This window comes from Podarcis melisellensis, assembly GCF_964234715.1.
Source record: "Podarcis melisellensis genome assembly, chromosome: 14".
NCBI lineage: Eukaryota > Metazoa > Chordata > Lepidosauria > Squamata > Lacertidae > Podarcis > Podarcis melisellensis.
Genome location: NC_138546.1, coordinates 8,528,848 through 8,556,157, shown reverse-complemented (window position 1 = coordinate 8,556,157; position 27,310 = coordinate 8,528,848). Strand labels below are relative to the sequence as shown.

Here is a 27,310-nt window from a genome sequence, read left to right as displayed (position 1 = left end):
AGCTGTCTACTCTTATCGCCAACAGGGCAAATTCATCCGCATCAACTTTGACGTAACCGGCTACATTGTGGGAGCAAACATCGAAACCTGTATCCTTTTCTGGCACGTGGGATGGAACTTGGAGGAGTTAGAGAAAGTTGTACTCAGAGCTCAGAGTTGTGCCTGAGAAAGGCAAACATTTCCAAGGCCGGGTGGGGAGAGGAGGCAGGAGCCTGATGTGGGTGACTCTGTTTGGGGCTGATCCTGGCAGCTTGGTGCCTTCGTTCATTGTGCAGATCTCGAATGGCTGCCGCTTGAGTTTGTGCGCCGCTTTGGGGAGGGCAAGAATTAGCTAGGTTCTCATGAAAGGGTGAATCAAAACGGCTAATTTCTTCCTCGTCCCCAGATCAGGAAGAAGAGGCACTCCAGAAGCAGCAGATTTATAGGCCCAGGTGTTGGACCCAGCGTGGTTCCTCAGGTCAGCTGACTCCAGAGGAGCGGCAATAGCTCCTTCTGGCCACCCAGAGTGGGGGCATTAAGCCATAGGAGAGAATAGGCTAGGACAGGGGTTAGCAAACTTTTTCAGCAGGGGGCTGGTCCACTGTCCCTCAGACCTTGTGGGGGGGGGACTGTATTTTTTTGGGGGGGGGGGAAATGATGTGAGAGCCCTGGCAGCCCCAGTGGCTGCTTACCTGTGTCTTGCGAGCGGCAGCGACTGGCGGCAGCAGCAGTAGAAGGACGATGAGCAGTGCACAAAAGGGCTCCAGAGAGGGGTTGCTTAAAATGGCGCCCGCTCAAGCGCTACTGCTGCTGGCAGCAACAAAGCCCAGCCCCTTCCTCCTCTAGGCAGGGCGGGGAGAAACCAGGAGGAGGGAGGGAGGAGGCACTGCCACCGCTGCCAAGGGAGGGAGAGGAAAAGAACATGCGCTGGCGATCCACCTGGCGATTCCTGGACCGTCCGCAGGCTGGATCCAGAAGGCAATTGGGCCTGATCCAGAAGGCGGTTCCTGCTCTGTTCCGTGCCAGTTTAGTGCAGCGCACGGGAGCCGAGCAGGCGGCGGGGGTCCATGGGCCTGTTAAACGACCCCTATGGACCGCTTGTGGTCCGTGGGCCTTAGGTTGCCGACCCCTGGTTTAGAGCTTTCAAGGTCAGCACCAACACTTTGAATTGTGCTTGGAAATGTACTGGGAGCCAATGTAGGTCTTTCAAGACCAGTGTTATGTGGTCTCTGTGGTCTCTCCCAGTAACCAAGCTGAAATGTCAACATTTCCAGTAAAAATTTGCTTTTCGTGCAGGAGTGGCTGCCAGCAGCGTTTTTCCTTGGGGCGGTGTTTGTGCAAAAGCGCTTTGTTTAAACAGAGAAACAAACAAATGAGCAGATTCAACCCTGTAGTCATCCTCTGCATAAATATCGAAAGCAAATGAGTGAAGTCATTGGCAAAGCCGAAACTTCTGTGGAGCTGGAGGAGACACAGAAAAGGAGCATCTCCCTTACACAGGAAGGCTTAAATATCTGCAGGGGGGAGACGGAAGAAAAGGAGGAACATCAGGGAGAAACTCATTAACTTCTTCACAGCTGAAGTGAAGCAGAAAGCCAGAAGCGGGACCAACATCTCACCTGTGGAACTCATTGCTACAAGATGTTGCCATAAACCAGGGGACCTGAGGGCTGCATTCTGTCACGGGGAAACTTATGGGTGCTGGGCATGGCCAGAGACAAATGTAGGAGGTCAGTAGATGAGACTCCAGCCATGTAAAAACCAGATAAGCTAACCCCACCCTCTCCATCCGCTATCTTGGCAAGAAAAAGGCACATCCCAGCAAGGCAAAAGTGCTTAAGGAGCAGAGAGTGGAGCAGAGTTGATGAGGGATATGGTTTTGGGAAAGTCCCAAGGGCCATATATCAAGGTTCTCCACTCCTGCCAATGACATCCCCAGAAAGGACTTTTAAGTGGTCTTGATAAATCCATGCAGGGTATGTGTTCGGAAAAGAAGGGGTAATGTCACAGGGGAATGGCTCCTTTTTCCCATATGGATGGTCCTGTGTTCAGCCCCAGGGACATTCAATTAAATTAAATTCAGGTTGGCACGAATGGGAAATATCTCTCTCTGGCTTAGATTCTGAAAGATGCTGCTATTATATATATATATGAGAGCATTTATACCTTGCTCTTGAGTCAAAAGGAGCTCCCACATGTTGTTATCGTTGTTGTTGTTGTTGAGTCGTTTAGTCGTGTCCGACTCTTTGTGACCCCATGGACCAGAGCACGCCAGGCACTCCTGTCTACCACTGCCTCCCACAGTTTGGTCAAACTCATGCTGGTAGTTTCGAGAACACTATCCAACCATCTCGTCCTCTGTCGTCCCCTTCTCCTTGTGCCCTCCATCTTTCCCAACATCAGGGTCTTTTCCAGGGAGTCTTCTCTTCTCATGAGGTGGCCAGAGTATTGGAGCCTCAGCTTCAGGATCTGTCCTTCCAGCGAGCACTCAGGGCTGATTTCCTTCAGAATGGATAGTTTGATCTTCTTGTAGTCCATGGGACTCTCAAGAGTCTCCTCCAGCACCATAATTCGATGCTGCTATTTTATATATATATAAAACTTTTACACGGGAAGACACCCGAGGACACCAAAACCTGCATTCCTGTACCCGTGAAAATCTACGAAAGCATATATATATATATATATATATATATATAATAGAGAGCATTTATACAACCCATTAATACAGTCCTCGCCCACAGTCTAGACCAGGGTTTCCCAAACTTGGGTCTTTGACTATTTTTTGGACTACAGTTCCCATCATCCCTGACCAATGGTCCTGCTACCTAGGGATGATGGGAGTTGTAGTCCCCAAACAGCTGGAGACTCAAGTTTGGGAAAACCCTGGTCTAAACAAACATGGCGCACAAGGAAAGGGGTCAGGGAGGAAAGAGGAGGTGAAGAAATCAAACTCAGGCAGAAATTCTTAAAGCAGTTCTGATAATGACACAGCTGTCACAGTTCAGGGACCGGGAGGTGCCAGATGGAGATGGGCTTTTGGGGGGAAAGTGATGGAGTGAGTCTTCTGCTTCCCATCTCTCCCACTGAGATGGTCTGATGTAATGGCTGCCCCAGTTGACGGCTGAGGGGAGACGAGGCCAGATGCGGCTGGCCTGCCATGGGGCTCTTTATTAAAACAACTTTATTAGGTTACATATCCCAGCTTTCCATTACAGTGGTACCTGGCTCTCAAACGTCTTGGTACTCAAACAACTTGGAACCCAAACACTGCAAACCCATAAGTGTTTCAGGGGAAAACTTTTCAAAAGCTGAATGTGCTCCATTTTGAGTGTTAAACTTCCATTTTGAGTGTTACGCTGAGGTCTGTCTGTTTTTGTTATTTATTTTGCGTTTTTGTTTTTGCGGCTCTTTTTCTTTTGTTTTTGTGACTGTGCAGTTCAGCTACTGATTGATTGGTTGTGTGACTGCAGTACATTGTTTATTGCTTTCATTTTATGGATCAATGGTCTTGTTAGATAGTAAAAATCAGGTTAAATTGCTGTTTTAGGGGTTGTTTTCAAATGTCTGGAACGGATTAATCCATTTTGCATTACTTTCTATGGGAAAGCGCGCCTTGGTTTTGGAATGCTTTGGTTTTGGAACAGACTTCCAGAACGGATTAGGTTTGAGAACCAAGGCACCACTGTATTAAATTAGCACTTAAGGTGGAGATCTGATGACGACAACAACAACAACAACAACAAAGCAATCCAATTGCTTTGCACAATTGAAACCATTTAGAACCTATGCAAGAGATACTATGGCAAGTAGTGAAAACTCCAGAGCCAATATTTAAAAGCACCCAAAGTTTCGCTTTTTTGCTTGCTTGCTTAACATTTGCCGACAGATTTGCTGGAAAAGTCCCGGGCTATCCGGCAAGCCCGAGATGAAAGGACCTTCCACATATTTTATTACCTGCTCGCTGGAGCCACGGAACAAATGAAGAGTAAGGCACTGGCAGTGACAGCTTCTGTTTCAAACCATCGGGGAGGGGCTGTACTCAGTGGTAGAACTTCTCCTTTGCATGCAGAAGTTCCCAGCGGCATCCGTAAGCAAGACTGGGGAAAACTCCCTGCCTGGACCCCTGGAAAGCCTCTGCCAGTCAGTGCAGAAAATACTGAGATGGGTGGAAGATTGGTTCTGACTTGGTGCAGGCAACAACTGATTAACGCGCATCCAATTGATGTGAAACCACACATGCGCACATTGCAGCAACCCAGAAGTGACCGGGAAAGGGGGCAGAGCAAGGGCCTAATGGGGCAGGGTGGGCTTTGGGGTGGGGGCTACCTGGTTGGGAAAGGTTGGGCTAGAGGGTGAATGTTACAGGAGCATATACAGTGGTGCCTCGCAAGACGAAAAGAATCCGTTCCGCGAGTCTCTTCATCTTGCGGTTTTTTCGTCTTGCGAAGCAAGCCCATTAGCGGCTTAGCGGATTAGCGCTATTAGCGGCTTAGCGGGCTTAGCGGATCAGCTGATAAGCGGCTTAGCGGATCAGCTCATAAGCGGCTTAGCAGCTTAGCGGATCAGCTGTTAAGCGGCTTAGCGGATCAGCTGTTAAGCGGCTTAGCGGCTTAGTGGATTAGCTGATAAGCGGCTTAGCGGCTTGGGAAAAAGGGGGGGGGGAAGGGAAAAAACCCTGCAGGAACTTGCAAGACATTTTCGTCTTGCGAAGCAAGCCCATAGGAAATTCGTTTTGCGAAGCACCTCCAAAACGGAAAACCCTTTCGTCTAGCGGGTTTTCTGTCTTGCGAGGCATTCGTCTTGCGGGGCACCACTGTACTGTATTCTTCGCTCTATAAGACACACCAGACCACAAGACGCACCTAGTTTGGGGGGGAGGAAACAAGAAAAAAAATTCTGAATCCCAGAAGCCAGAACAGCAAGAGGGATCTCACTTCTGGGATAGCCTCTTGCTGTTCTGGCTTCTGGGATAGCAGCTGCGATAGCTGGTCTAGCTTTGCGCAAAGCCTCTGCAGGGCACAGGGAGCCTTCATCCCCGTGCCCTGTGGAGGCTTCTGGTACAGCCCGCAAAGCCTCCGCAGGGCAGTGGGATGAAGGAACTCCGCTGCCCTGCGGAGGCTTTGTGCAGCTAACCCCGAAGCTAGAACAACGAGACGGAGCGCTGTGCAGTGCTCTGTCTCACTGTTCTGGCTTCTGGGACAGCCTGTGAAGCCTCCGCAGGGCAGCAGAGTGCCTTCATTCCCCTGCCCTGTGGAGGCTTTGCAGAGCTAAGCCAGAAGCTAGAACAGTGATACGGAGCGCGGCACAGCCTTCCCTCTTGCTGTTCTGGCTTCTGGCTTAGCCGCGCAGCCTGCATTCGCTCCATTAGATGCACACACATCTCCCCTTACTTTTTAGAAGGGAAAAGGTGCGTCTTATAGAGCAAAAATATGATATATGGCCAAAGGGACCATGTTAGGTTCATTCATTTCAATGGCTCTACTCTGAGCAGGACTGAGTTGGCTGCAACCCTTCATTTCTGCATGTACCGTATTTTTCGCCCTATAGGACACACTTTTTCTCCTCCAAAAATGAAGGAGAAATGTGTGTGCGTCCTATGGGGTGAATGCAGGCTTTCGCTGAAGCCTGGAGAGCGAGAGGGGTCGGTGCGCACCGACCCCTCTCGCTCTCCAGGCTTCGCAGACCTCTCCGCAAGCAGAGGGAGCGCTCCCACTGCTTGCGGAGAGTTGCCTGCATGCCGAAACCTGCATGCGCTGAGCTCAGCGCGTCCAGGCTTCGCGGACCTCTCCGCAAGCAGTGGGAGCCAGCGCTGGGCTCCCACGGCTTGCAGAGAGCTGCCTGTTTGAGGGCTGGGGTCGGGGGAAGCTTGGGCCTCTCCCTCCCCAGCCCCGCGCCTGGGGGAAAATAATTTTCCCCCCTTTATTTCCCCCCCAAAAAACTAGGTGCGCCTTATGGGACGGTGCGTCCTATAGGGCGAAAAATACGGTACTTCATGGGCTGCCTTTTGAGGTTATAACCCACACAAAGCCGCTTGCAGTATGACGGGGAGGACATAAATTACATTAAAACGTGCAGAATTTGTTATAAGAGGCATAAAAGCCTGCAGTTTTCTTTTATAGCGCTGGCTCGTCTCAATTCTGCTACTGTTCACTCTCTAGATGACCTGCTGCTCGAAGGTTTCAACAACTACACTTTCCTGTCGAATGGCTACGTGCCCATTCCCTCTCAGCAAGACGATGAGATGTTCCAGGAGACCTTGGAAGCTATGGGTATTATGGGCTTCAATGAGGAAGAGCAAGTTGGTAAGGAAGAAAGCAAAAAGCCAATGTGCTCTATCCATTTCTTTTCTTTCTGTATCCCGAAAACAACAACAATCTGTCACCCAGTGCAGGATGGATATTTAAGTGAGTGGTGATGGTTTAGTCTGGTGGACAGTATGCATGCAACAGAGAAAAGGAACTAGGAAAAAGGCTCACCTGCTGTTAGAACAGATGAAGCATATTTGTATTTGTTGAACTCCAAGATTTAGTCTGGTGAACTGCATCTCTCTCTTTTTTCGGTCTTGTATTTCATAGGAATAGTGGCATTTGGATCCAGGTTTTTTGCATGAAGGTATTTGAAAAGAGCCTTTCAGCAAAGCTGATAGTGAGAGCAGTCCAGTTATATGCATTGAGCTTCCAGGCTTAAATCAGCTTTGCTGTAGGATTAGTTTCAGATACCTTGAAGCAAAATTGAAGAGAAAGGATTGTGATTTCCAACATTAGGTTTGTAGTATTTATTTTTACCTTCTCAAGCTTCCTCTGCACTTCTTCAATGCCTGAGAGTGTTTATTTTAGCAACTATTCTAGTAAATGTTGGGGGAATTTTTGTTCACCAGAAATATTCTTGCAATTTACTGCCTTCTCTATTATAACCACGTCCCTGTTTTCACCTGTGAAATGTTGGATGGTTTGTGGGTAGCGTGGAATTGGATGGTGTGTGCAATATGGGAGATTATTTTGTTAATGGAGGCCTAGATTAGGGAGGGGAGGTACCACCAACCCACAAATGGGTGGGGTCTGCAACTGGATTCCACAGAGCCTCTGGGTTTCTTCTTCCTGATTATCTGCTATTTAGAAGGAAGGGGAAAGGGCATAGATGATGTATGAAGTGTGCAATGGCAGCGCCTTCTGAAGAAAGGCCTGTTGCAAGAAGCTGAAAGGAGAGGGGGAATTGCCTTGGCAGACATATGCTCCTTGCAAAAGATGAAAACGTTTTAAGTAGTGATTTTAAAGATTTCTCCTGAAGAGGAGCTACTAGTCAGCCTAGACCTCGTCCTTTTTAGATATGGGACCCAGCTTTAACCCAGATACGGAAACTGGCTTCTCTATATTTTACCATCTATTCGCTTGGAGATAGTCACAACCCAGCTCATATCAATGGGTTTTGACCAAAGGGAAGAGGACCAAAGACATACAGTGGTACCTCGGGTTACATATGCTTCAGGTTAAGAACTTTGCTTCAAGATGAGAACAGAAATCGTGCTCCAGTGGCGCGGCAGCAGCGGGAGGCCCCGTTAGCTAAAGTGGTGCTTCAGGTTAAGAACAGTTTCAGGTTAAGTACGGACCTCCAGAATGACTTAAGTACTTAACCCGAGGTACCACTTTAGTACCTTTTAGACATTGTTGAACTACAGTTCCTGCGAGCATGGCCAAAGGCCGGGGGGCAAGGATAGGATTTGTGGTCCAGTAACATTGGGAGGACACCAGGTTGGCTATATCTGGCACAGAAAATACTGGGTTAGATCAGGGATGGGAAGTATGTGGCTCTCCGGATGTTGTCAGACACAACTCCCATCATCCCCATCTATCCACGATGCAGGCTGGGGTTGATGGGAGCTGAAGGTCAACAATATCTGGAGCAGTGTCATAGCAGGGGTTACCAGCACCCAGGGCCGCGTGGGAGGGAAGCGGACAGAGTACGCATGTGCATTCAACTGCCTAATGGCGTCTGCATCACCCAAGAGATCACAGCCACAGAGGTAAGAAAATAAGAGTTGTTCCATTGTCTGGAGAGGTCATTTCCTGGTTCGCATGGAGAAGACATTTTCAATGGAGCCCAGAGACATAAGCACGCAGCTGTATTGAGGCAGCACTAGGCATTGAAATTTTGTGCCTCAGGCAACCGCTCCTTCTCCCCCATGCTATGCCACTGGTCTAGACAACTACCCCATTCCCCATCCCTGCGTTAGATGAACTGATGGCCTGACCTGGTCAAGGTAAGGTAAAAGATAAAGGACCCCATGACAGTTAAGTCCAGTCAAAGCCGACTATGGGGTTGCGGCGCTCATCTCACTTTTGGGCCGAGGGAGCTGCCGTTTGTCCACAGACAGTTTTCTGGGTCATGTGGCCAGCAGGACTAAACCGCTACTGGCGGATGGAGGACTGTGACGAGTGCCAGAGCGCACGGAAACACCATTTATCTCTGTGTCACAGTGGTACTTATTTATCTGCTTGCACTGGCGTGCTTTTGAACTGCTAGGTTCGCAGAAGCTGGGACAGGGGCTCACCCCATTGCGGGGATTCGAACCTCTGACCTTTCGCTTAGCAAGCCCAAGATGCTCAGTGGTTTAGACCACAGCGCCAAGCTTCAAATGTCTAGAACTCAGAAACTATTTCCGTTACCACTCAGTCACATCAGAAACTTATGATCTGCATCTGTGCATTAGATTACATTACAGACTATTACTATTACATACTATTGTATTTTAATATTTTGTTGGAAGCCACCCAAAGTGGCTGAGGAAACCCAGCCAGATGGGTGGGGTATAAATAATAAATTATTATTATTATTATTATTAGATTGCAAATGAGAAACAAATTCAATTGCCATCGATTTCTCATCTACTGCTGATCATTTGCGCAGCTCTGATCAGTAACTTGTGCTGAATGAGTGTGTTTTTTGAATATAGGACGTTGCCACAGAACATGTCGGACTGTTGATCCATCTAACTTGGTATTGTCTACACAGACTGGTAAGGGACGCGGGTGGTGCTGTGGGTTAAACCACAGAGCCTAGGACTTGCCAATCAGAAGGTCAGCGGTTCAAATCCCCGCAACGGGGTGAGCTCCCGTTGCTCAGTCCCTGCTCCAACAGTGTGATGCAGCAGCTAAAAAAGCCAATGCAATTCTGGGCTGCATCAATAGGAGTATAGCCTCTAGATCAAGGGAAGTAATAGTGCCAGTGTATTCTGCTCTGGTCGGACCTCACCTGGAGTACTGTGTCCAGTTCTGGGCACCACAGTTCAAGAAGGACACTGACAAACTGGAACGTGTCCAGAGGAGGGCAACCAAAATGGTCAAAGGCCTGGAAACGATGCCTTATGAGGAATGGCTAAGGGAGCTGGGCATGTTTAGCCTGGAGAAGAGGAGGTTAAGGGGTGATATGATAGCCATGTTCAAATATATAAAAGGATGTCACATAGAGGAGGGAGAAAGGTTGTTTTCTGCTGCTCCAGAGAAGCGGACACGGAGCAATGGATCCAAACTACAAGAAGATTCCACCTAAACATTAGGAAGAACTTCCTGACAGTAAGAGCTGTTCGACAGTGGAATTTGCTGCCAAGGAGTGTGGTGGAGTCTCCTTCTTTGGAGGTCTTTAAGCAGAGGCTTGACAACCATATGTCAGCAGTGCTCTGATGGTGTTTCCTGCTTGGCAGGGGGTTGGACTCGATGGCCCTTGTGGTCTCTTCCAACTCTATGATTCTATGATTCCTGCCAACCTAGCAGTTTGAAAGCACGTCAAAGTGCAAGTAGATAAATAGGTACTGCTCCGGCGGGAAGGTAAACGGTGTTTCCGTGCGCTGCTCTGGTTTGCCAGAAGTGGCTTAGTCATGCTGGCCACATGACCCGGAAGCTGTATGCCGGCTCCCTCGGCCAATAAAGCGAGATGAGCGCCGCAACCCCAGAGTTGGTCACGACTGGACCTAATGGTCAGGGGTCCCTTTACCTTTGCACAGACTGGCAGCAGCTCTGCAGGCTTTGGGCCTCTCCCAGCCCTACCTGGATCATGTACGATCACCATCAAGAATGAATTAGAATTGTTGTTTTTCAAAGGCAGTGTTTCTGCAGATTCAACACCGTTGATAAATTTTTCAGCACAGAGCAGTAGCTGGAAACCTGGGCTCTGAATGTTTGAGATGCAGCGAGCGAAAGATAAACTTTTTAAGCATTCCTGTGACAGGACTCTGCACAAACTCAGCAGAAGGGATTTGAACTTCAGCCAGGAAGTACCAGACAGATGACCATTTAAAGCTAGGATTTAGGGGCCTCCAAGCACTGACGTCCAAGCAGGGAGCTGCAAGGAGATCGGGACATGGGAGTTCGGATTGGGATTTATTTTTTTATTTTTGTAAATAAAGAGAAGCGGCAGCTGCGTTGAAAATGTTTTATGACTAGAAGAAGAGGAGACATCAGTCAGATGAATTGTTTGCCGTGGTTGTTTTTCCAAATACTCTTCCTCTTTTCTTTAAGGCTCTCTAACTGCATTTGGTGCCTAAGGGAACACAGTGTCTGTAGTTTTTCAGTCTGGTGACACCTACTGGCCCAGAAATTTTACTGCTGTCTGCAGTATCCTCCAGACAGATTTTAAAATGTGTGCAACTGATCTTGAGAAAAAAACAACTCAGAAATAAATTGTGGGCAGGGCGAACTCTGGGCTTAAGCTCAACAAATTTGGGGGTTGTCTAAAGAAAATTAAACAACTTTTGGGGTGTCCTGGTTTTTACTTTTTGAACTAGAGCAACCCAAACATAAACTAATTTTACGTGTAAACATAGTATTATTAGTATTATTCATAAGTATTTATTCAGTTATATACCACCCTTTATCCAGGGTGGTGTACAACATTATGAACATAATTTAGGCAGTATAATAATAAAAACATAATGCCCAGCATTTAACTGGCCATAGGGTTGTAACTTGGAATTCTGAGTATGAGAGAGATGCACCCAATTGGCTCTCGCTCATCTTTGGGACTTCAAAGCTTAAGGATTCATCCTGGCTACAAAATGTAAAACAGACCTTTCCATCAGACTGTGGTGGGGCTAAAACTCTTTTCTGAGCCCCCTTGTTGACTGAGCGGAGTACGAATCTGTATACATGTTCCAGCTTCTTAAAGATGTCTCCTTTACACCCGCGCAGCGATGCTGAGAGTTGTCTCATCCGTTCTCCAGCTTGGTAACATCGTCTTCAAGAAAGAGAGGAACACAGACCAAGCTTCAATGCCAGACAACACAGGTATGACAGAGGACTGTGCAGGATTCAGATTTCTGCCCTCGTTGTGAGTCCCACCACCCCCCCTGCAAAAATGGACCATGTATAGCTTACAAGCAGCCATGCACATATGGCCAGGACCCAACAGCAGAAACTTGTATATCAATATTCAGCTGCTCATGAAAAATGAAAATCTGCCTTTCTGATGGTACATCTGACATCTCTTACTTGCAACTCAAATGGGGGGAAGATGCTGCATGGAATAGTGGGTGCACAAATCAGTCATGTCCCCCCCCCAGTCTTAAATTCCTTTCTCCACATTTCTGCAGCGGTTTTGATGTGGGGGTTTTGTTTTTAAAGAACCCTCCTGAAAATTCACCATTTTCCCTAACACATTTTTTGTATGGAGTTTTGACTGAGCTACACATTTTCACAAACAGATTTTGCGAATATAATGCATCTTGCTATGTTGTTTTCACCAATATGTGCAATTTTTTGTACATGTTTGTTGGAGGGACTGCATTGCAAAATTCAGGGCTTGGCGGATTTTGAAGGATAGTTGTGTTTTCGTCCCCACGTTGGTTTGAAAAGTGCCACTTAGGTAGCTTCTTGTTCAAATGCAACCAAAATTGAATTTCTCCATGCAACCCTAGTATAAAACAACATTTCAATTCTCTTCTGAGAGCCAGTGTGGTGTAGTGGTTAAGAGCGGTGGACTCGTAATCTGGTGAACCGGGTTCGCGTCTCTGCTCCTCCACATGCAGCTGCTGGGTGACCTTGGGCTAGTCCCACTTCTCTGAAGTCTCTCAGCCCCACTCACCTCACAGAGTGTTTGTTGTGGGGGAGGAAGGGAAAGGAGATTGTTAGCCGCTTTGAGACTCCTTCGGGTAGTGATAAAGTGGGATATCAAATCCAAATTCTTCTTCTTCTTCTGTTCCAGCTGCACAAAAAGTGTGCCACCTTATGGGTATCAATGTGACAGATTTCACCCGGTCAATACTCACCCCAAGAATCAAGGTTGGCCGAGATGTTGTTCAGAAAGCTCAGACCAAGGAACAGGTAATGATGGCCTTCTTTCCCTTGTTTTCCTCAGTTCTGGTCCTGGTCTTCAAAAGATCCAACACCCAGACAATGGGAATTTCCCCAAGCCCAGACACCAATGACTGCCATTCAATAAAAGCTGGTTCCTTCATTGATTTTAGTCTTGCTTCCGTTTAACTTTTTCAACAGGCTGATTTTGCAATAGAGGCCTTAGCCAAAGCAACGTATGAACGCCTCTTCCTTTGGATTCTGAGCCGGGTGAACAAAGCCCTGGACAAGACCAAGAGACAGGGAGCATCCTTCCTGGGAATCCTCGACATTGCTGGCTTTGAGATTTTTGAGGTATGCCCCCTTTATTCAGCCCAAGGTAACTGGAGCAGCTGACCTCAGTCAAGGCCAGCTCATTTTCTTGTGTTCCGTGGTCAGTGCCGGATTTACATATAAGCTAAACAAGCTATAGCTTAGGGCCCCACTCTCTTGGGGGCCCCAAAAAAATTTAAAGAAAAAAAAACACCTGGATGTACATTTCCAAAATATAACATAAAAAAATAAAATAAAACCTACATACAGCAACAGCGTTTTGTGTTGTGCAAGCTCCTATGATGTAAGTAATGGGCCCCGCCTGCTAGCCTGCTCCCTAAAATATCACTGGTTTGCTCATTTCTATATATAGGGTGCTTATATTCTGCATGCACTGGTTGCATGGCCACATGTGCAAATGTCTTTAGATACCTATTAGGGCCACAAATTACCATATAGCATTGTTGTTGTTTAGTCGTTTAGTCGTGTCCGACTCTTTGTGACCCCCTGGACCAGAACACGCCAGGCACCTCTGTCCTCCACTGCCTCCCGCAGTTTGGTCAAACTCATGCTGATAACCTCGAAAACACTATCCAACCATCTCATCCTCTGTCGCCCCCTTCTCCTTGTGCCCTCCATCTTTCCCAACATCAGGGTCTTTTCCAGGGAGTCTTCTCTTCTCATGAGGTGGCCAAAGTATTGGAGCCTCAGCTTCAGGATCTGTCCTTCCAGTGAGCACTCAGGGCTGATTTCCTTCAGAATGGAGAGGTTTGATCTTCTTCAGTCCATGGGACTCTCAAGAGTCTTCTCCAGCACCATAATTCAAAAGCATATATAACATATATTCGATACAAAAAACAGTGACAATTTGTTGTTGACAAAGGACAGCTGGACATATAAAGGGCCCCATTACCTTCAGTTGCTTAGGGCCTCATCAAACCTAAATCTGGCCCTGTCCGTGGTCCTAGGCATTTTGCTGCCTGAGGTGAAGGGCATGGTGCATTGTCCCCAATTCCCTGTACAGAAGCCAGCTGGACTGGAGCTGCATCTTGTTCGATGCTGGTCCAATGGGGAAGCATCTTCTGGCGCAGATGATGGTGGTGGGCTTCACTCAGAGGGGGCAGGCAGACTGTTCAGCATAATCCGCTCTGCCCTCCAACACTTCACTGCCGTCCTCCAGCAACTCTGAGGCACGTGCCTCACTCTGCCTAATGATAGGGCTGGTCCTGGTCCATACTGTTTGTAGGTTTATAAGCTTGTCAGTTTTATAAACTTTATGAACTTGTAGGTTTATAAAGAGACGAGTAAAGGTAAAGGGACCCCTGACCATTAGGTCCAGTCATGGATGTCTCTGGGGTTGCGGTGTTCATCTTGCTTTACTGGCCGAGGGAGCCGGCGTACAGCTTCCAGGTCATGTGGCCAGCATGACTAAGCCGCTTCTGGCGAACCAGAGCAGCACACGGAAACGCCGTTTACCTTCCCACTGGAGCGGTACCTATTTATCTACTTGCACTTTGACGTACTTTCAAACTGCTAGGTTGGCAGGAGCTGGGACCGAGCAACGGGAGCTCACCCCGTTGTGGGGATTCGAACCGCCGACCTTCTGATCAGCACGTCCTAGGCTCTGTGGTTTAACCCACAGCGCCACCCGCATCCCTTAAAAAGAGACGAGTAGTCTTCGTTTATTAAGGTTTAAAAGCCCCCATTGTTTTGGTCTTACCTTGATTTAAGAAGATTAACCCTGTATATGGCTGCTTCTTCACCCCTGCTTTCTCCCCACCCCTCCCCCCGCAGGTCAATTCTTTTGAGCAGCTGTGCATCAATTACACCAACGAGAAGCTGCAGCAGCTCTTCAACCACACAATGTTCATCCTTGAGCAAGAAGAGTACCAGAGGGAGGGCATCGAGTGGAACTTCATTGATTTTGGACTGGACCTGCAGCCCTGCATTGAGCTGATCGAAAGACCAGTAAGATTGCTTTGTCTAGAACATCTGGTTGACATTCACCCATTACAACCATCTTCACAGAGCCAGTGTGGTGTAAAGGTTAAGAGCGGTGGACTCGTAATCTGGTGAACCGGGTTCAATTCCCCGCTCCTCCACATGCAGCTGCTGGGTGACCTTGGGCTAGTCACACTTCTCTGAAGTCTCTCAGCCCCACTCACCTCACAGAGTGTCTGTTGTCGGGGAGGAAGGGAAAGGAGGTTGTGAGCCACTTTGAGACTCCTTAGGGTAGCGATAAAGCGGGATATCAAATCCAAACTCTTCAGAATTTCTTACAGTCTGGTCAGGCTTCTGGTCAGGTCTAAATTAAATTAAATTAAATTAAGCAATTCATTAAATTTAAACTATTGCATTAAGTGTAAATTTCTCCGTATTAAATTCTGACTTCTTATTTTTAACACACACACACACACAAAATGTATATCCCACCTGCCCCTCAAGGTGCTTAAGGTGGGATGCAAGGTTCTTCCCCTGTCCCCATTTTGTCCTCACAACAGCCCTTTGAGGTAGGTTGGGCTAAGGAACAGTGCTATTCTCCAGGCATTATTCCACCTCTCTAACCACTACACCACACTGACACCTTAGCATTGTATCACAGATGATTGGCTACCTTGGGTATAATCCATCAATTGATCAATGGAAGTGTTTGGCAACCAGAGGCTAATTTTAATCAGTTATGGCAAATTTTCCAGAGTCATCTGTTTGGCTGTGGTGAGAACAGAATGCTGGACTAGATGGGCCTTTTACCTGACCCAAGAGGGCTGCTCTTAATTTCCAACATTAATTTTTATCTCTGTGGCCATGGATTAACAGAACACGAGTTTAAAGAGCAGCGCAGGGCTGTTTGCAAAAGGACTTTTAAACAGCCCTATGTTGCTCTTTGAACCTCTAAAACTGGAGTTTCAAGGCCCAGTGTGGGCCTGTTTGAAAGCCCTTTTGCAAACAACCCCACGCTGCTCTTTAACCATCCTAAAACCAGCTGGTTTAGGAGGTTCAAAGAGCAGTGCAGGACTGTTTGCAAAAGGGCTTTCAAACAGCCCTGCGTTGCACTTTGAGGTCTCAACAATCGGGGCTTCAAAGCGCAGCATCACCTGATACCATTAATGATAGATGGCAACCCTGTCCACCTGTCAAATTTGACCTGCTAGGGCTTGAGGATCTGTTCCCCCCCCCCAAGACTCCCCACTCCTCCTCTAAACAAATGAACACCCTTTTCTTTCCAGCTCTTTACTAAATGGACACCAGCATGACAGTCAATTTCAGCAGTCAACGCCGCGTATGTTGGAAAGGTCTCTTCCAAGAGGTGAACTGATGATATTCTGTTCTCTTCCATTTCAGAATAACCCCCCTGGTGTCCTGGCCTTGCTGGATGAGGAGTGCTGGTTCCCCAAGGCCACGGACACCTCCTTTGTGGAGAAGCTGGGTAACGAACAAGGCAACCACCCCAAGTTCCAAAAGCAGAAGCAACTCAAGGACAAAACAGAGTTCTCTATCATTCATTACGCAGGAAAGGTAAGGAGCAGGGCAGGGGCATCCCAATAGACAATTTCTTCTTTTTTAAAAAAAATATATTTATTTATTTATTCTTAATAAATGATACAAAAAATGAAAATAAAATAAACTAACATATACTGATACAAAAAGAAAAAATACATATACCCCTATGCTACAGACACGAACCCTACATATCCCTGTGACTTTCATCCACCATGTGGATTCCCTCCACCACTACTCGACTTCCTTTGAAATTTGAATATTGTATTTTTTCCCATATATTTTTTATTAATTTCTTTTTTAACACAATATATCCAACATTACAATAACAAATAACAAAAAAACCTCTTTGCTCTGCCGAGCTCATGACTTCCCTCCATCCCTTCAACCGGTTTTGTGTTTTCAAGTCTCTACCGTGGTACCTCTGGATACGTACTTAATTCATTCTGGAGGTCCGGTTTCTTAACCTGAAACTGTTCTTAACCTGAAGCACCACTTTATAACCCTTTCTAATTATTGTTCTCAATTATACTTTGCATACTTAATCCATGCATATCAGCATATTCCTTTTAGAGCAGTGTTTTTTTCCATATATTCCTCGAAACATTGCCATTCTAATCTTAATTTTTGATTTGTCTGAAGTCTTAGGGCTGCTGTTAACCTTGCTAATTCTATGAATTCGCTTAAATCACATATCCAATTATCTTTTGTGACAATTTCTTATCAGTGCACATACTTAGGGTTGCCTTCCTTTGTTTTTTTTTGTTTTTTTTTGGGGGGGGGAAATAGCCCTACTTGCCATAGGTCTGGGTTTCCCCGGACATTTTGCTAATTGAGCAAAAATCCGCTTGGACTTCATTTTGCTGAGTCAGGGAAAACCCGGACATATGGCAGCCCTACACATGCTGCCCCCTCCCTGCCTGCAGGCTGAAGTGCTCCGGGACAGCGCAAAGGGTTGGCATGGGCAGACCATTGCTGTGCCCCCCCCCCACGATTCCCCTACACCTGCTCTTCCTCTTCACTGTTGCAACTTGCTTGTTCACCTACCTCTTGCTCTGGCTTGGAGGGTAATAAGCAAGCAAATAACGGCAGAGGTGAGAAGGCGGAAGAGTCAGCTCCTGCTGCCTGCTTGCTCAATGATTCTGTCTGGTAGCAGTGATGGGGCAGAGGAGCATCAGCAGTTGGCAACAATGGCAGAGAGGAGGTAGACCAGGGGTCGGCAAGGCTTACTGGGTGTGGGCCAGATCACTCCTGCGGAGATCCTCCGTGGGCCGGACTGGCGCAGTGCAGTGCCGGAAATTGCATCTGCACATGTACACGGCGCCGGAAATCACTTCTGCACATGCCCAGATGCCGGAAATAGCTTCTGCGCAGGCGCAATTTCCGGCGTCTGGGCATGTGCAGAAGTGATTTCCAGCGCCGCGGACGTGCGTAGATGCGATTTCTGGTGTCTGGGCATGTGCAGAAGCGATTTCCGGAGCCACGGAAGAGAGTCCCTGCACCTTGATGCGCAGGTTTAGCGCAGCACACGGGACTTGTGGGGGTGGCTCTGTCGACATGCAGAGGGCCGGGAGGCCAGCTGATAAGCCCCAGCTGTGCCGTCTCCTTCCATCGGCCCATGCTCTGACGTAAATCAGCGACCCTGATTTAAAAAACCAGGGCATGCTATTAGCAGAGTGTACTGCGCACACAGAATAGGTGTGAGGCTTGTGAAGTCATACTCTAACAGATTAGACATAAATCAGAACAAAGAAACATGTCGTCTCTCTCTCATGTCGTCTCAGAGAGAACAACGTAAGCAAAAGCTATACACAAACGGAAGTTCCCAGCATAGTGTGCTGGAATGTAAACAGACATGTGACATGCAACAATCTCATGCCTATTCCTTAAGGTGGAATGGAAATGTCAACAGGCTCATGGGCCGGTTAAGTGGCCCTCATGGGCTGCTTCCGGCCCATGGGACTTAGGTTGCTGACTTCTGGGGCAGACTCACAGAGGGAGGGCTGGGGGGAGCATCAAATTTCCGCCTTTTACAGGGTGCCATATTACCCAGATCTGCCCCTGCTGGAGGTTGCCAAGTGACAACTTGCAGTGACTCACACATGCTGGGTTTTTGTTTTTCCTGGAAGGTTAACTACAACGCCACCGCCTGGCTGACCAAGAACATGGATCCCTTGAACGACAACGTGACGTCCTTACTGAACCAGTCCTCCGAGAAGTTTGTGGCAGATCTCTGGAAAGATGGTAAGGGCATGAAGCATGCAACGCCGTCCGTTGAGCATAGCCCCTTCTTCACGCCAAGTAGCCACTCTGCCTCTAAAGGCTGAATTTATAGTCTCGGCTTTGTTTCAGTGGACCGCATCGTGGGGCTGGACCAGATGGCCAAGATGACGGAGAGTTCCCTCCCAAGCGCTTCCAAGACGAAGAAGGGCATGTTCCGGACGGTTGGGCAGCTGTACAAGGAGCAGCTGACGAAGCTCATGACCACCTTGAGGAACACCAGCCCCAACTTCGTTCGCTGCATCATCCCGAATCACGAAAAAAGGGTAAGTACTCTGCTGGCACCGAGAGCGAGCACATCCTCTCCTTTTCCAAGTACAGTGCTACCTCGGTTTTCGAACGTACAGTGGTACTTTGGTACTTGAATGGCTTGGCTCCCGAACAAATCAGCTCCTGAACCCCACAAACCCGGAAGTAAGTGTTCTGGTTTGCGAACGTTTTTCGGAAGCTGAACGTCAAGACATGGCTTCCACTCGAGTGCAGGAAGCTCCTGCAGCCAATCGGAAGCCATGCCTTGGATTTCGAGCGGTTTCGGGAGTCCTGGAACGGATTGAGTTTGAGAACCAAGACACCACTGTAATCCGTTCTGGAAGACAATTGGAGTTCTGAAATGTTTGAGAACTGAAAACTCAATTGCCAACAGCTGGACCTCAGGATCTTGCACTCAGCAGAAGCCGCGTGGCATGTTCGACTACTGAGGTGTGTACGAAAACCAAAGCATTTACTTCTGGGCTTACGCCGTTCAAAAACCGAAATGTTCGTCAATGGAGACATTCGAAAACAGAGGTATCACTGTATTTGTTTATGTTTCAGAAAAGCCCCCAGAGCAGGACCATAAACTATTCCAATTTGCTACTACAGCAGCTAGAATACTGGTAGCTCAAAAATGGAAACTACAGGAGACCCCAACAATTATGGAATGGCAGGCTAAATTTTTTGAGTATACAGAATTAGCTAAAATGACCTACAGAATTCGAGACCAAAAAGGGGCAAAGTTTGAAGAAGAGTGGGGTAAATTTGTGACATATATAAGATCTAACTGTAGAAGTTTAAAGACTACAGTAGGGTTGATATAAATTCTGTGATGTGCATGGAAGGTGAATAAGAATCTACAAGTGAAGACATATATTAAGAAAACCGAAGCGGGAAAGAAGGAAGTCTGGGCGTGAATATACACAGTGTAAATAACATGACATAAAATGATGACTGTAAAAGATTGTTTTATTTTTGTTTGTGAAAAGTTTAATAAAAAGCAATTTTTAAAAAAAGAAAAGCCCCCAGAGCAATTTGAGAACAAGAAACTGAAACCACAACGATAATATTAAACCAAACTGTTTTCAAAATCAAAAAGACAGCGACTAGAAAGCAGCCATGTAATTCGCCAAAATACAAATGAAACCTGAAGCCTAATAATAAGAAGAAGAATACCCTATCCATCTGGCTGGGTTTCCCCACTTGAGGGGAGGGTACAGATTAGGACCAGTGAGAGGTTGTAGCCTTTGGAGTTGGGAAACTTGTCTGGGAGAGACCTGGGGAGTAACTCTCCACTTTAGTAGCAGTTTCAGTTGGAAACCAATTGTTGCTATTGGAACAAAGCAATTCTTGCCCATCAGCAAGCATGTCTTACTCTAGGAAAGGAACAGTCAGGAGCTCATGCACTCAATGCCACATATGATGCCAGGTGTGGAACAAGTGTGCGGTTTAGGGAGAACAGCCTCATGGCCAGACATTCCCCACCCCTGCCCTAATGGACTAGTTTCCACTGTGCATGTGAAGCTGAGAATCTTTAATGGAGGAATCCCATCATTTTACCAAACTATGGTTCACATAATTGCTCCTTCAGAACCACTAGTTTTTAGTGTAGAAAAGCCTCTAGACAGAATTCTCTGCTCTGGTTTTGAAGCTTATTCACTTATATATTCCAGAAGTGTAAAAATGGGAATTTTGCAAATCCCTCCTGCCCCCTTTCCTATGCTGGGTGATGGAATGATAAAAGAACGTCTCCCTGTTTTACAGTCCGGGAAGCTAGATGCTCACTTGGTCTTGGAGCAACTGAGGTGCAACGGTGTTTTGGAAGGGATCCGAATCTGTCGCCAGGGTTTCCCTAACAGAATCGTCTTCCAGGAATTCCGCCAGCGGTAAGAGGATTGCAAGGAGCGATAAGGTGTTTTTTTTGGGGGGGGGGAGATGTTGTGCAAGAGTTCCCCAAATCAGACCTGGGTCTCGGCATCTCAGTGACTGGGCTGCATGACTTGAACATGAGCAGGAGCAAATTGCTTGGCTTCCTGTAGCATCACAAAGCTACAGGAGTATGGATTGTCTCAAAATGAAACTGTAGACTCCCAATTCACCAAGATCATCTCTTTTGAAAGGAATGGGAATTATGCAAGAGCGCTGTTGCTATCAGTTTGTTCCATGGATCGGAGCTCAGGATTGTTATCGAAGGATTTAATTAGGAACAGGCAAATCTGTCAGTTTTTGTTTCCCTCTATTTCTCCTTTTCCAAATCTTCAGTTCTCCACGTTTTACTTTTTTTATTTTATTAAGAATTCATCAGCATTTTAGTGTGCTTTTCTCCCAGTTTTACCCATTTTTGTCTAATATACTTTGAGTAACTTTTTACCTAATCTGTATTTCTCTTATATCGGCTGGATATATGAATGGAATTGCAAAACCCAAATTAAATAAATTGCAAACTAATGGAAGAAGTAAATTAGCAGGGATTCTCCCAAAAAATGTGCCAGCCAATAAATAAATAAATAAATAAATAAATAAATAAATAAATATTGAATTATGGACATTAATAGGTTCACGGATAAATTGTAATTCAGAAGTGAGACTATACATTTTATTCCATGGCATATGTTTCATACCCAAGGATTTACATGATTTGGATCACGCCTGTATTCAGATGTTGCAGAATTCAATGCTATTTTCAATGTGCTTTGCCCATAGCTATGAAATTCTTGCTGCAAATGCCATTCCGAAAGGATTTATGGATGGAAAGCAAGCATGTATACTAATGGTGAGCAAAGCCTTTTCACCCTTTGCTATATGTCCCTGTTTGCATGACTCTTGTTTTCTGTTACTTTCCTGCTCCGCGTTCCAACATGACCGGACTTCCTTTTGTCTATTCTCCTTTGCTTTCTTCCTCCTTTTTCTCTGCATTCCAGGGTTTCCCTTAAGATGTTTCATTTTCTCCACTCCGGACCAACTCCGTGTTTTGGGACGTATCTTTTAAATACACCCCGTATTCCAGAATTCATTTATACAGCGGTGCTCTAATGCTGTATAAATAAATACATGCCGTGTAAAAAACACACACACTGAGTTGCTCTTCAGCCTCTCCCAGATGATCCGTTTATTGAGCATTCATCCCTATTCGCTTGCACAAAGCTTATGTGGAGGGTTAGCTTATATCTGGTTTTTAATCGAACACTACAAATTGGTGTCTCCTCCCACCCCTATAGATCAAAGCTTTGGAACTTGACCCCAACCTGTACAGGATCGGGCAGAGCAAGATCTTCTTCAGAACCGGCGTCTTGGCTCATTTGGAAGAGGAGAGGGACCTAAAGATCACAGATGTCATCATCACTTTCCAGGCTCAATCCCGAGGCTACCTGGCAAGAAAGTACGGTTGTTTCCCAAGGAGCAACCAAAAACCAAAACAAAACAAAAAACTTAGGATGGGTGGGAAGTGCAGAATCACAAGCATCAAGCATGGTCACTCCCACAAGTGGTGTGACTTTCCTAGACCAGGTGTCCTGTGTAATGGGCCCACCGAAAGGACAGAGAGCTTTTGAACAGCTCATGCAAGCAAGCCAGTCTGCACGGAGCAGGACATTGCCAGAAGGGAGAGTCTGCAAAACTACCAGGCTCCTCCCACTTCAGCTCCTGCTCCAGGGCAGACTATTTGCAGACTCCTGATGGGTGTGTTCCTGTAACCAGTCACCTTTACTGGACAGTTTGCTGATCAAAATTGCTCTTCCCTATACGCAGCTGGTGGGACGCAGGTGGCGCTGTGGGTTAAAGCCTCAGTGCCTAGGACTTGCCGATCGAAAGGTCGGCGGTTCGAATCCCTGCGGCGGGGTGCGCTCCCGCTGCTCGGTCCCAGCGCCTGCCAACCTAGCAGTTCGAAAGCACCTCCGGGTGCAAGTAGATAAATAGGGACCGCTTACCAGCGGGAAGGTAAACGGCGTTTCCGTGTGCGGCTCTGGCTTGCCAGATGCAGCTTTGTCACGCTGGCCACGTGACCCGGAAGTGTCTCCGGACAGTGCTGGCCCCTGGCCTCTTGAGTGAGATGGGCGCACAACCCCAGAGTCTGTCAAGACTGGCCCGTACGGGCAGGGGTACCTTTACCTTTATACGCAGCTGGGTGGGGTGTTCTACACGGATGGTGAAGGGTTGTATTCAATACCAGTCATCTTCAGAGCAGATCCACTGAAATGAATGGACATTGGTCCATTAATTTGGGGAGTTTCCTTTGAGCAAGACTGCATTGGACACAGCACTAAGACCGTCCCATGCCAACATGCTTTTGTGAGGGTATAAGAGATATTTGGCATGCACGTGTTGTACCAGTTGCTGAGGCGCAATTTCCCATAGAAAGTGATGCAAAATGGATTAATCAGTTCCAGGCCTTTAAAACCAACCCCTAAAACAGCAATTTTTACTATCTAATGATACTATCTAATGTTGTTCTGGGAGCGGCGGCCGAGACCACATAACACCGGTTTTGAAAGATCTACATTGGCTCCCAGTATGTTTCCGAGCACAATTCAAAGTGTTGGTATGACCTTGAAAGCCCTAAACGGCCTCGGTCCAGTATACCTGAAGGAGCGTCTCCACCACCATCGTTCTGCCCAGACACTGAGGTCCAGCTCTGAGGGCCTTCTGGCGGTTCCCTCACTGCAAGAAGTGAAGTTACAGGGAACCAGGCAGAGGGCCTTCTCGGTAGTTGTGCCCTGTGGAATGCTCTCCCACCAGATTTCAAAGAGAAGAACAACTACCAGACTTTTAGAAGACATCTGAAGGCAGCCCTGTTTAGGGAAGCTTTTAATGTTTAACAGACCACTGTATTTTAATATTTTGTTGGAAGCCTCCCAGAGTGTCTGGGGAAACCCAGCCACATGGGCGCGGTATAAATATTATTATTATTATTATTAGTTAACCATTCTCTTGGCTTTGCAGCTTTTATCCATTTCACTCAGCACTGGGTTCCACACAGTCACAAAATCAAATTGGTTGCAAGAGAACTCCAAATAAACCAAAATAAAACAAAAAAAGCTAGCCCAAATAAGCCTAAATATCACCTCTGTGACGTGCAGGTGCCCCGCTAGGCCTTGGGATCTTGCCCTCAGCAGAAGCTCCTGAGATCAGCGGAAGCCGCATCACACGTTTGGGTTCCGAAAATTTTTTGAAAACCAAAGCATTTACTTTTGCAATGTTTGAAAACCGGAATGTATGTCAATGGATACATTCAAAAACTGAGGTTTGACTGTATATTTCTCTCTTTCTGACCAGGGCTTTTGCCAAGAGGCAGCAGCAGTTAACCGCCATGAAGGTCATCCAAAGGAATTGTGCTGCTTACCTGAAGCTGAGGAACTGGCAGTGGTGGAGACTCTTCACCAAAGTAGGTGCCTTCCTTGGCTGCCCCTACCTAGGGCTGCCCTGGCCAGGTGCTCTAGAAAGCCACTTCCACCCTTTGGAGGAGGCAGAATTGCGGGCTTCACGGCCCCACCATGCGCGAAAGGGCTGGAACCCAGCCAACGTGTGATTGGGGGGATTCCGGCCGCTTCCACCTCCTGGCCAGCCAATCAGCTGGCTCTGGGGGTGTGGCCTGCCCTATTTAAACCAGGACGCAGCCAGGGATCTCCCTCTTTCCCCGCCTGCCATCTGTTCCTGTTTTTCCCACCCTCCTGCCCTATAAGGTTTTTGTTCCTTGACCTTGCTATGGAGCTTGGTTGGTTGCCATCAAGGGGCCTGGTAGGAATTTCCCCACTTGGCAAATTGGCACTAGCCACTTGGTTTTCGCCAACCTCGTAGCAAATCACCCCAACTTTCTGGGTATTGGCGGTTAGGCATTGGTATTGCTCTGTAGATGGAAGAGGGGAGGTAGCGTCGTCACCTGCCCCGTATATTGAAAGGTAGTCTGATAAAGGATTCTGGGGGCCCCAGGAGAGTTCCTCATTGATGTGATTCAGCAGGACTCCCCCTACTGGTGATTAACCCTTCCGGGACTTCAAGCGAACGGGCTGAAGTCGGATATAGTTGGTTAGGACCAATGCCTAAGCCAATACCGCTCATCACCTGTAACCAATAAAGTTTTGGCCTTATTTAGCCCATTAACCTTAATAATTGTGTCATGTGCAATTATTTCCACTGGGGGGGGTGGGAACTTGCCACGCAACAGCCTTCCTCCAAAAGGCTGCTCTCTGAGGACTATAGATCCCAGGCCGCTCCCATTAAAAGGTTCCCTGGGGGAAAGACTAGGAAAGGCGGCTATGTTATTTTTCAGGTGTGTGTGTGTGTGGAGGGGTCAGGCAGCGTGTTTCCCGAAGTGACCATAGAAATTCTCTTCTTTCAGGTGAAGCCGCTGCTCCAGGTCACCCGCCAAGAGGAAGAGATGCAGGCGAAAGATGAAGAGCTCAAGGCGGTGAAGGAAAGGCAGATCAAAGCCGAGAGCGAGTTGAAAGAACTGGAACAAAAGCACAGCCAGGTGAGCTTGCAGGGTGCCTTGACCTTTCCACCCAAAGCTCCCGGATCCTTCCTTGCCAGGTTAGGTGCTCATATAATCATAGTGTTGGAAGGGACCTCAAGGTTCATCTAGTCCAACCCCCTGCAATGCAGGAATCTCAGCCAAAGCATCCATGACAGATGGCCATCCAACTTCTGCTTAAAGACCTCCAAGGAAGGAGAATCCACCACCTTCTGAGGGAGACCGTTCCCCTGTCAAAAAGCTCCTACTGTCACAAAGTTCTTCCAGATGTTGAGTTGGAATCTCCTTCCTTGTAACATGAAGCCATTGGTTCTGATCCTACCCTCCAGAGCAGGAGAAAACAAGCTTGCTCCATCTTCCTTGTGACAGCTCTTTAGATATTTGAGGATGGCTAACATACCTGCTCTCAGTCTCCTCTTATCTAGGCTAAACAAACCCGACTCCCTAGGCTGTCCATCATAAGGCTTGGTTTGCGGACCTTTGATTTTCTTGGCTGCCCTCCTCTGCTCCCATTCTAGCTTATCAATATCCTTCTTAAATTGTGGTGCCCAGAACTGGTGTTGCTCCCTAGGACAGGCAAATGCAAGCAGAGGTTCAAAACAAGATGATGGATTGAACCTTTCACACCTGCCCTGATTTCAGCCCAATGGGGTGTGATGGTTTCTGAGATCAAGGAGCCATTTTGGGCTATTCCTGGATAGCTGTTTTGAAAGCACTGAGGCTTTCAAAATTTCAACCACTTATTTCAAAACTCTGCTAATTTTTTCCCTCCCCTTCAAATTCCTGAGCAACAACGAGTTTGCCCTCGGGTAAAGAAATCACTTTGCCCGAATTTTAACATTTGCTGTTGTCTTTTGCCAGCTGTCTGAAGAAAAGAACCAACTTCAGGAGCAGCTCCAGGCCGAGACGGAGCTCTACGCAGAAGCCGAGGAGATGCGTATCCGACTGGCCGCCAAGAAGCAGGAGCTGGAGGAGATTCTCCATGAGATGGAGGCCAGGATCGAGGAGGAGGAAGAACGCGGGCAGCAGCTGCAGGCCGAGAAGAAGAAGATGCAGCAGCAAATGCTGGTACCCAAGCTTTAAATTTATTATCATCAACATTTATATATTTATTTATATCACACCTTTCCCCCTTTCCAAGGAGCTCAAGGGTGGTATGCATGGACCTCCCCTCCTCATTTAATCCCCCACAACAACCCTGTGAGGTAGGTTGTCCCTCAAGGTCGTCTGGTGAGCTTCATGGCCAAGTGAAGGGATTAAAACTGTCCCATTAATTGGTTGCCGAGACTGAAGGTCCCCACCTCCCCACAGTTGCCTAAGTCCCCTCCTCTCCACGCCCCCTCTCCCAGCAATTGGAGACTTGGCCTGCTCGCTGCCAACCTCCGCCCTTTTCATGCCTCTTCTGGCTCTGGGAGACATGTTGCGAGGAGTGAGTTTGTAGTGACCGAATTGAGCAGGGATTTGAACCCTGGTCTCTCCCAGGCCCTAGTCTGGCACTCTAACCATTACACCACCACTGGGTTCTCCTGCTGGGAGATCAGAAGGAGACTTAAAAGCATTGCTCCAAAGAAATGGGTTTGACTGGAGAATGGAGAGGAACAGCGGGCTGCTGAGGGGCAGGGAAGGGAGAGATTAATAGTAGAATTATAGAATATAATTATAGTAGAATTATAGAATTGTAGCATTGGAAGGGAACACGAGGGTCACCTAGTCCAGCCCCCTCTGACGCAGGATTCTTTTTGCCCAGCGTGGGGCTGAAACCCACCACCTTGAGATTAAGAGTCTCATCCTCTCTACCCACTGAGTGGGAGGGTGGCCTGGAGAGAGTCCCTTCCGCATACGGTGAAGGCACACTTGCAAATTCATTTTCACACCAATGAGGACTAGAAGCTTGCTTTCCCCTCAATGCTGTGCCAAGTCCTTGATTGGACAACTACTTGCTGGGCTTGATTCTAATTCTGTTTATATATTTTGTGTTTGTGTGTGCTGGATTTTATGGTAGTACTTTCAGGGCTGCATGACCCAATAGGCAGACTAAGCTCTAGTAAAGCAGGAACACACGCAAAAAAAATTATAGAAAGCTTTTGATATTTCAAATAAAAACCCAACCCATCAAAGTAGTCATCTAGGGAATCTAGAAAGAAGCTACTTTTAATTTCAGCCTACACGTAGATTTTGTGTCATTTTGAATACACACACACACACACACACACACACACACACTGAGTCCTTTAAACGA

At 47.3% G+C, this 27,310-nt stretch overlaps 1 protein-coding gene across 1 annotated transcript in view; it reads left to right on the top strand.

Annotated features, from left to right (window-relative positions):
* MYH11 (myosin heavy chain 11) overlaps positions 1 to 27,310 on the top strand; it is a 91,577-nt gene that overhangs the window by 37,596 nt on the left and 26,671 nt on the right. The window contains exons 8-23 of the mRNA XM_081889442.1: positions 26 to 89; positions 3,869 to 3,967; positions 6,141 to 6,284; positions 11,163 to 11,258; positions 12,175 to 12,293; positions 12,465 to 12,617; positions 14,370 to 14,543; positions 15,918 to 16,091; positions 18,203 to 18,317; positions 18,426 to 18,619; positions 20,370 to 20,491; positions 21,309 to 21,378; positions 21,824 to 21,984; positions 23,877 to 23,985; positions 24,940 to 25,071; positions 25,933 to 26,139. Coding sequence (XP_081745568.1) covers positions 26 to 89; positions 3,869 to 3,967; positions 6,141 to 6,284; positions 11,163 to 11,258; positions 12,175 to 12,293; positions 12,465 to 12,617; positions 14,370 to 14,543; positions 15,918 to 16,091; positions 18,203 to 18,317; positions 18,426 to 18,619; positions 20,370 to 20,491; positions 21,309 to 21,378; positions 21,824 to 21,984; positions 23,877 to 23,985; positions 24,940 to 25,071; positions 25,933 to 26,139 — 2,133 coding nt within the window. The remainder of the gene's footprint in view (positions 1 to 25; positions 90 to 3,868; positions 3,968 to 6,140; positions 6,285 to 11,162; positions 11,259 to 12,174; positions 12,294 to 12,464; positions 12,618 to 14,369; positions 14,544 to 15,917; positions 16,092 to 18,202; positions 18,318 to 18,425; positions 18,620 to 20,369; positions 20,492 to 21,308; positions 21,379 to 21,823; positions 21,985 to 23,876; positions 23,986 to 24,939; positions 25,072 to 25,932; positions 26,140 to 27,310) is intronic.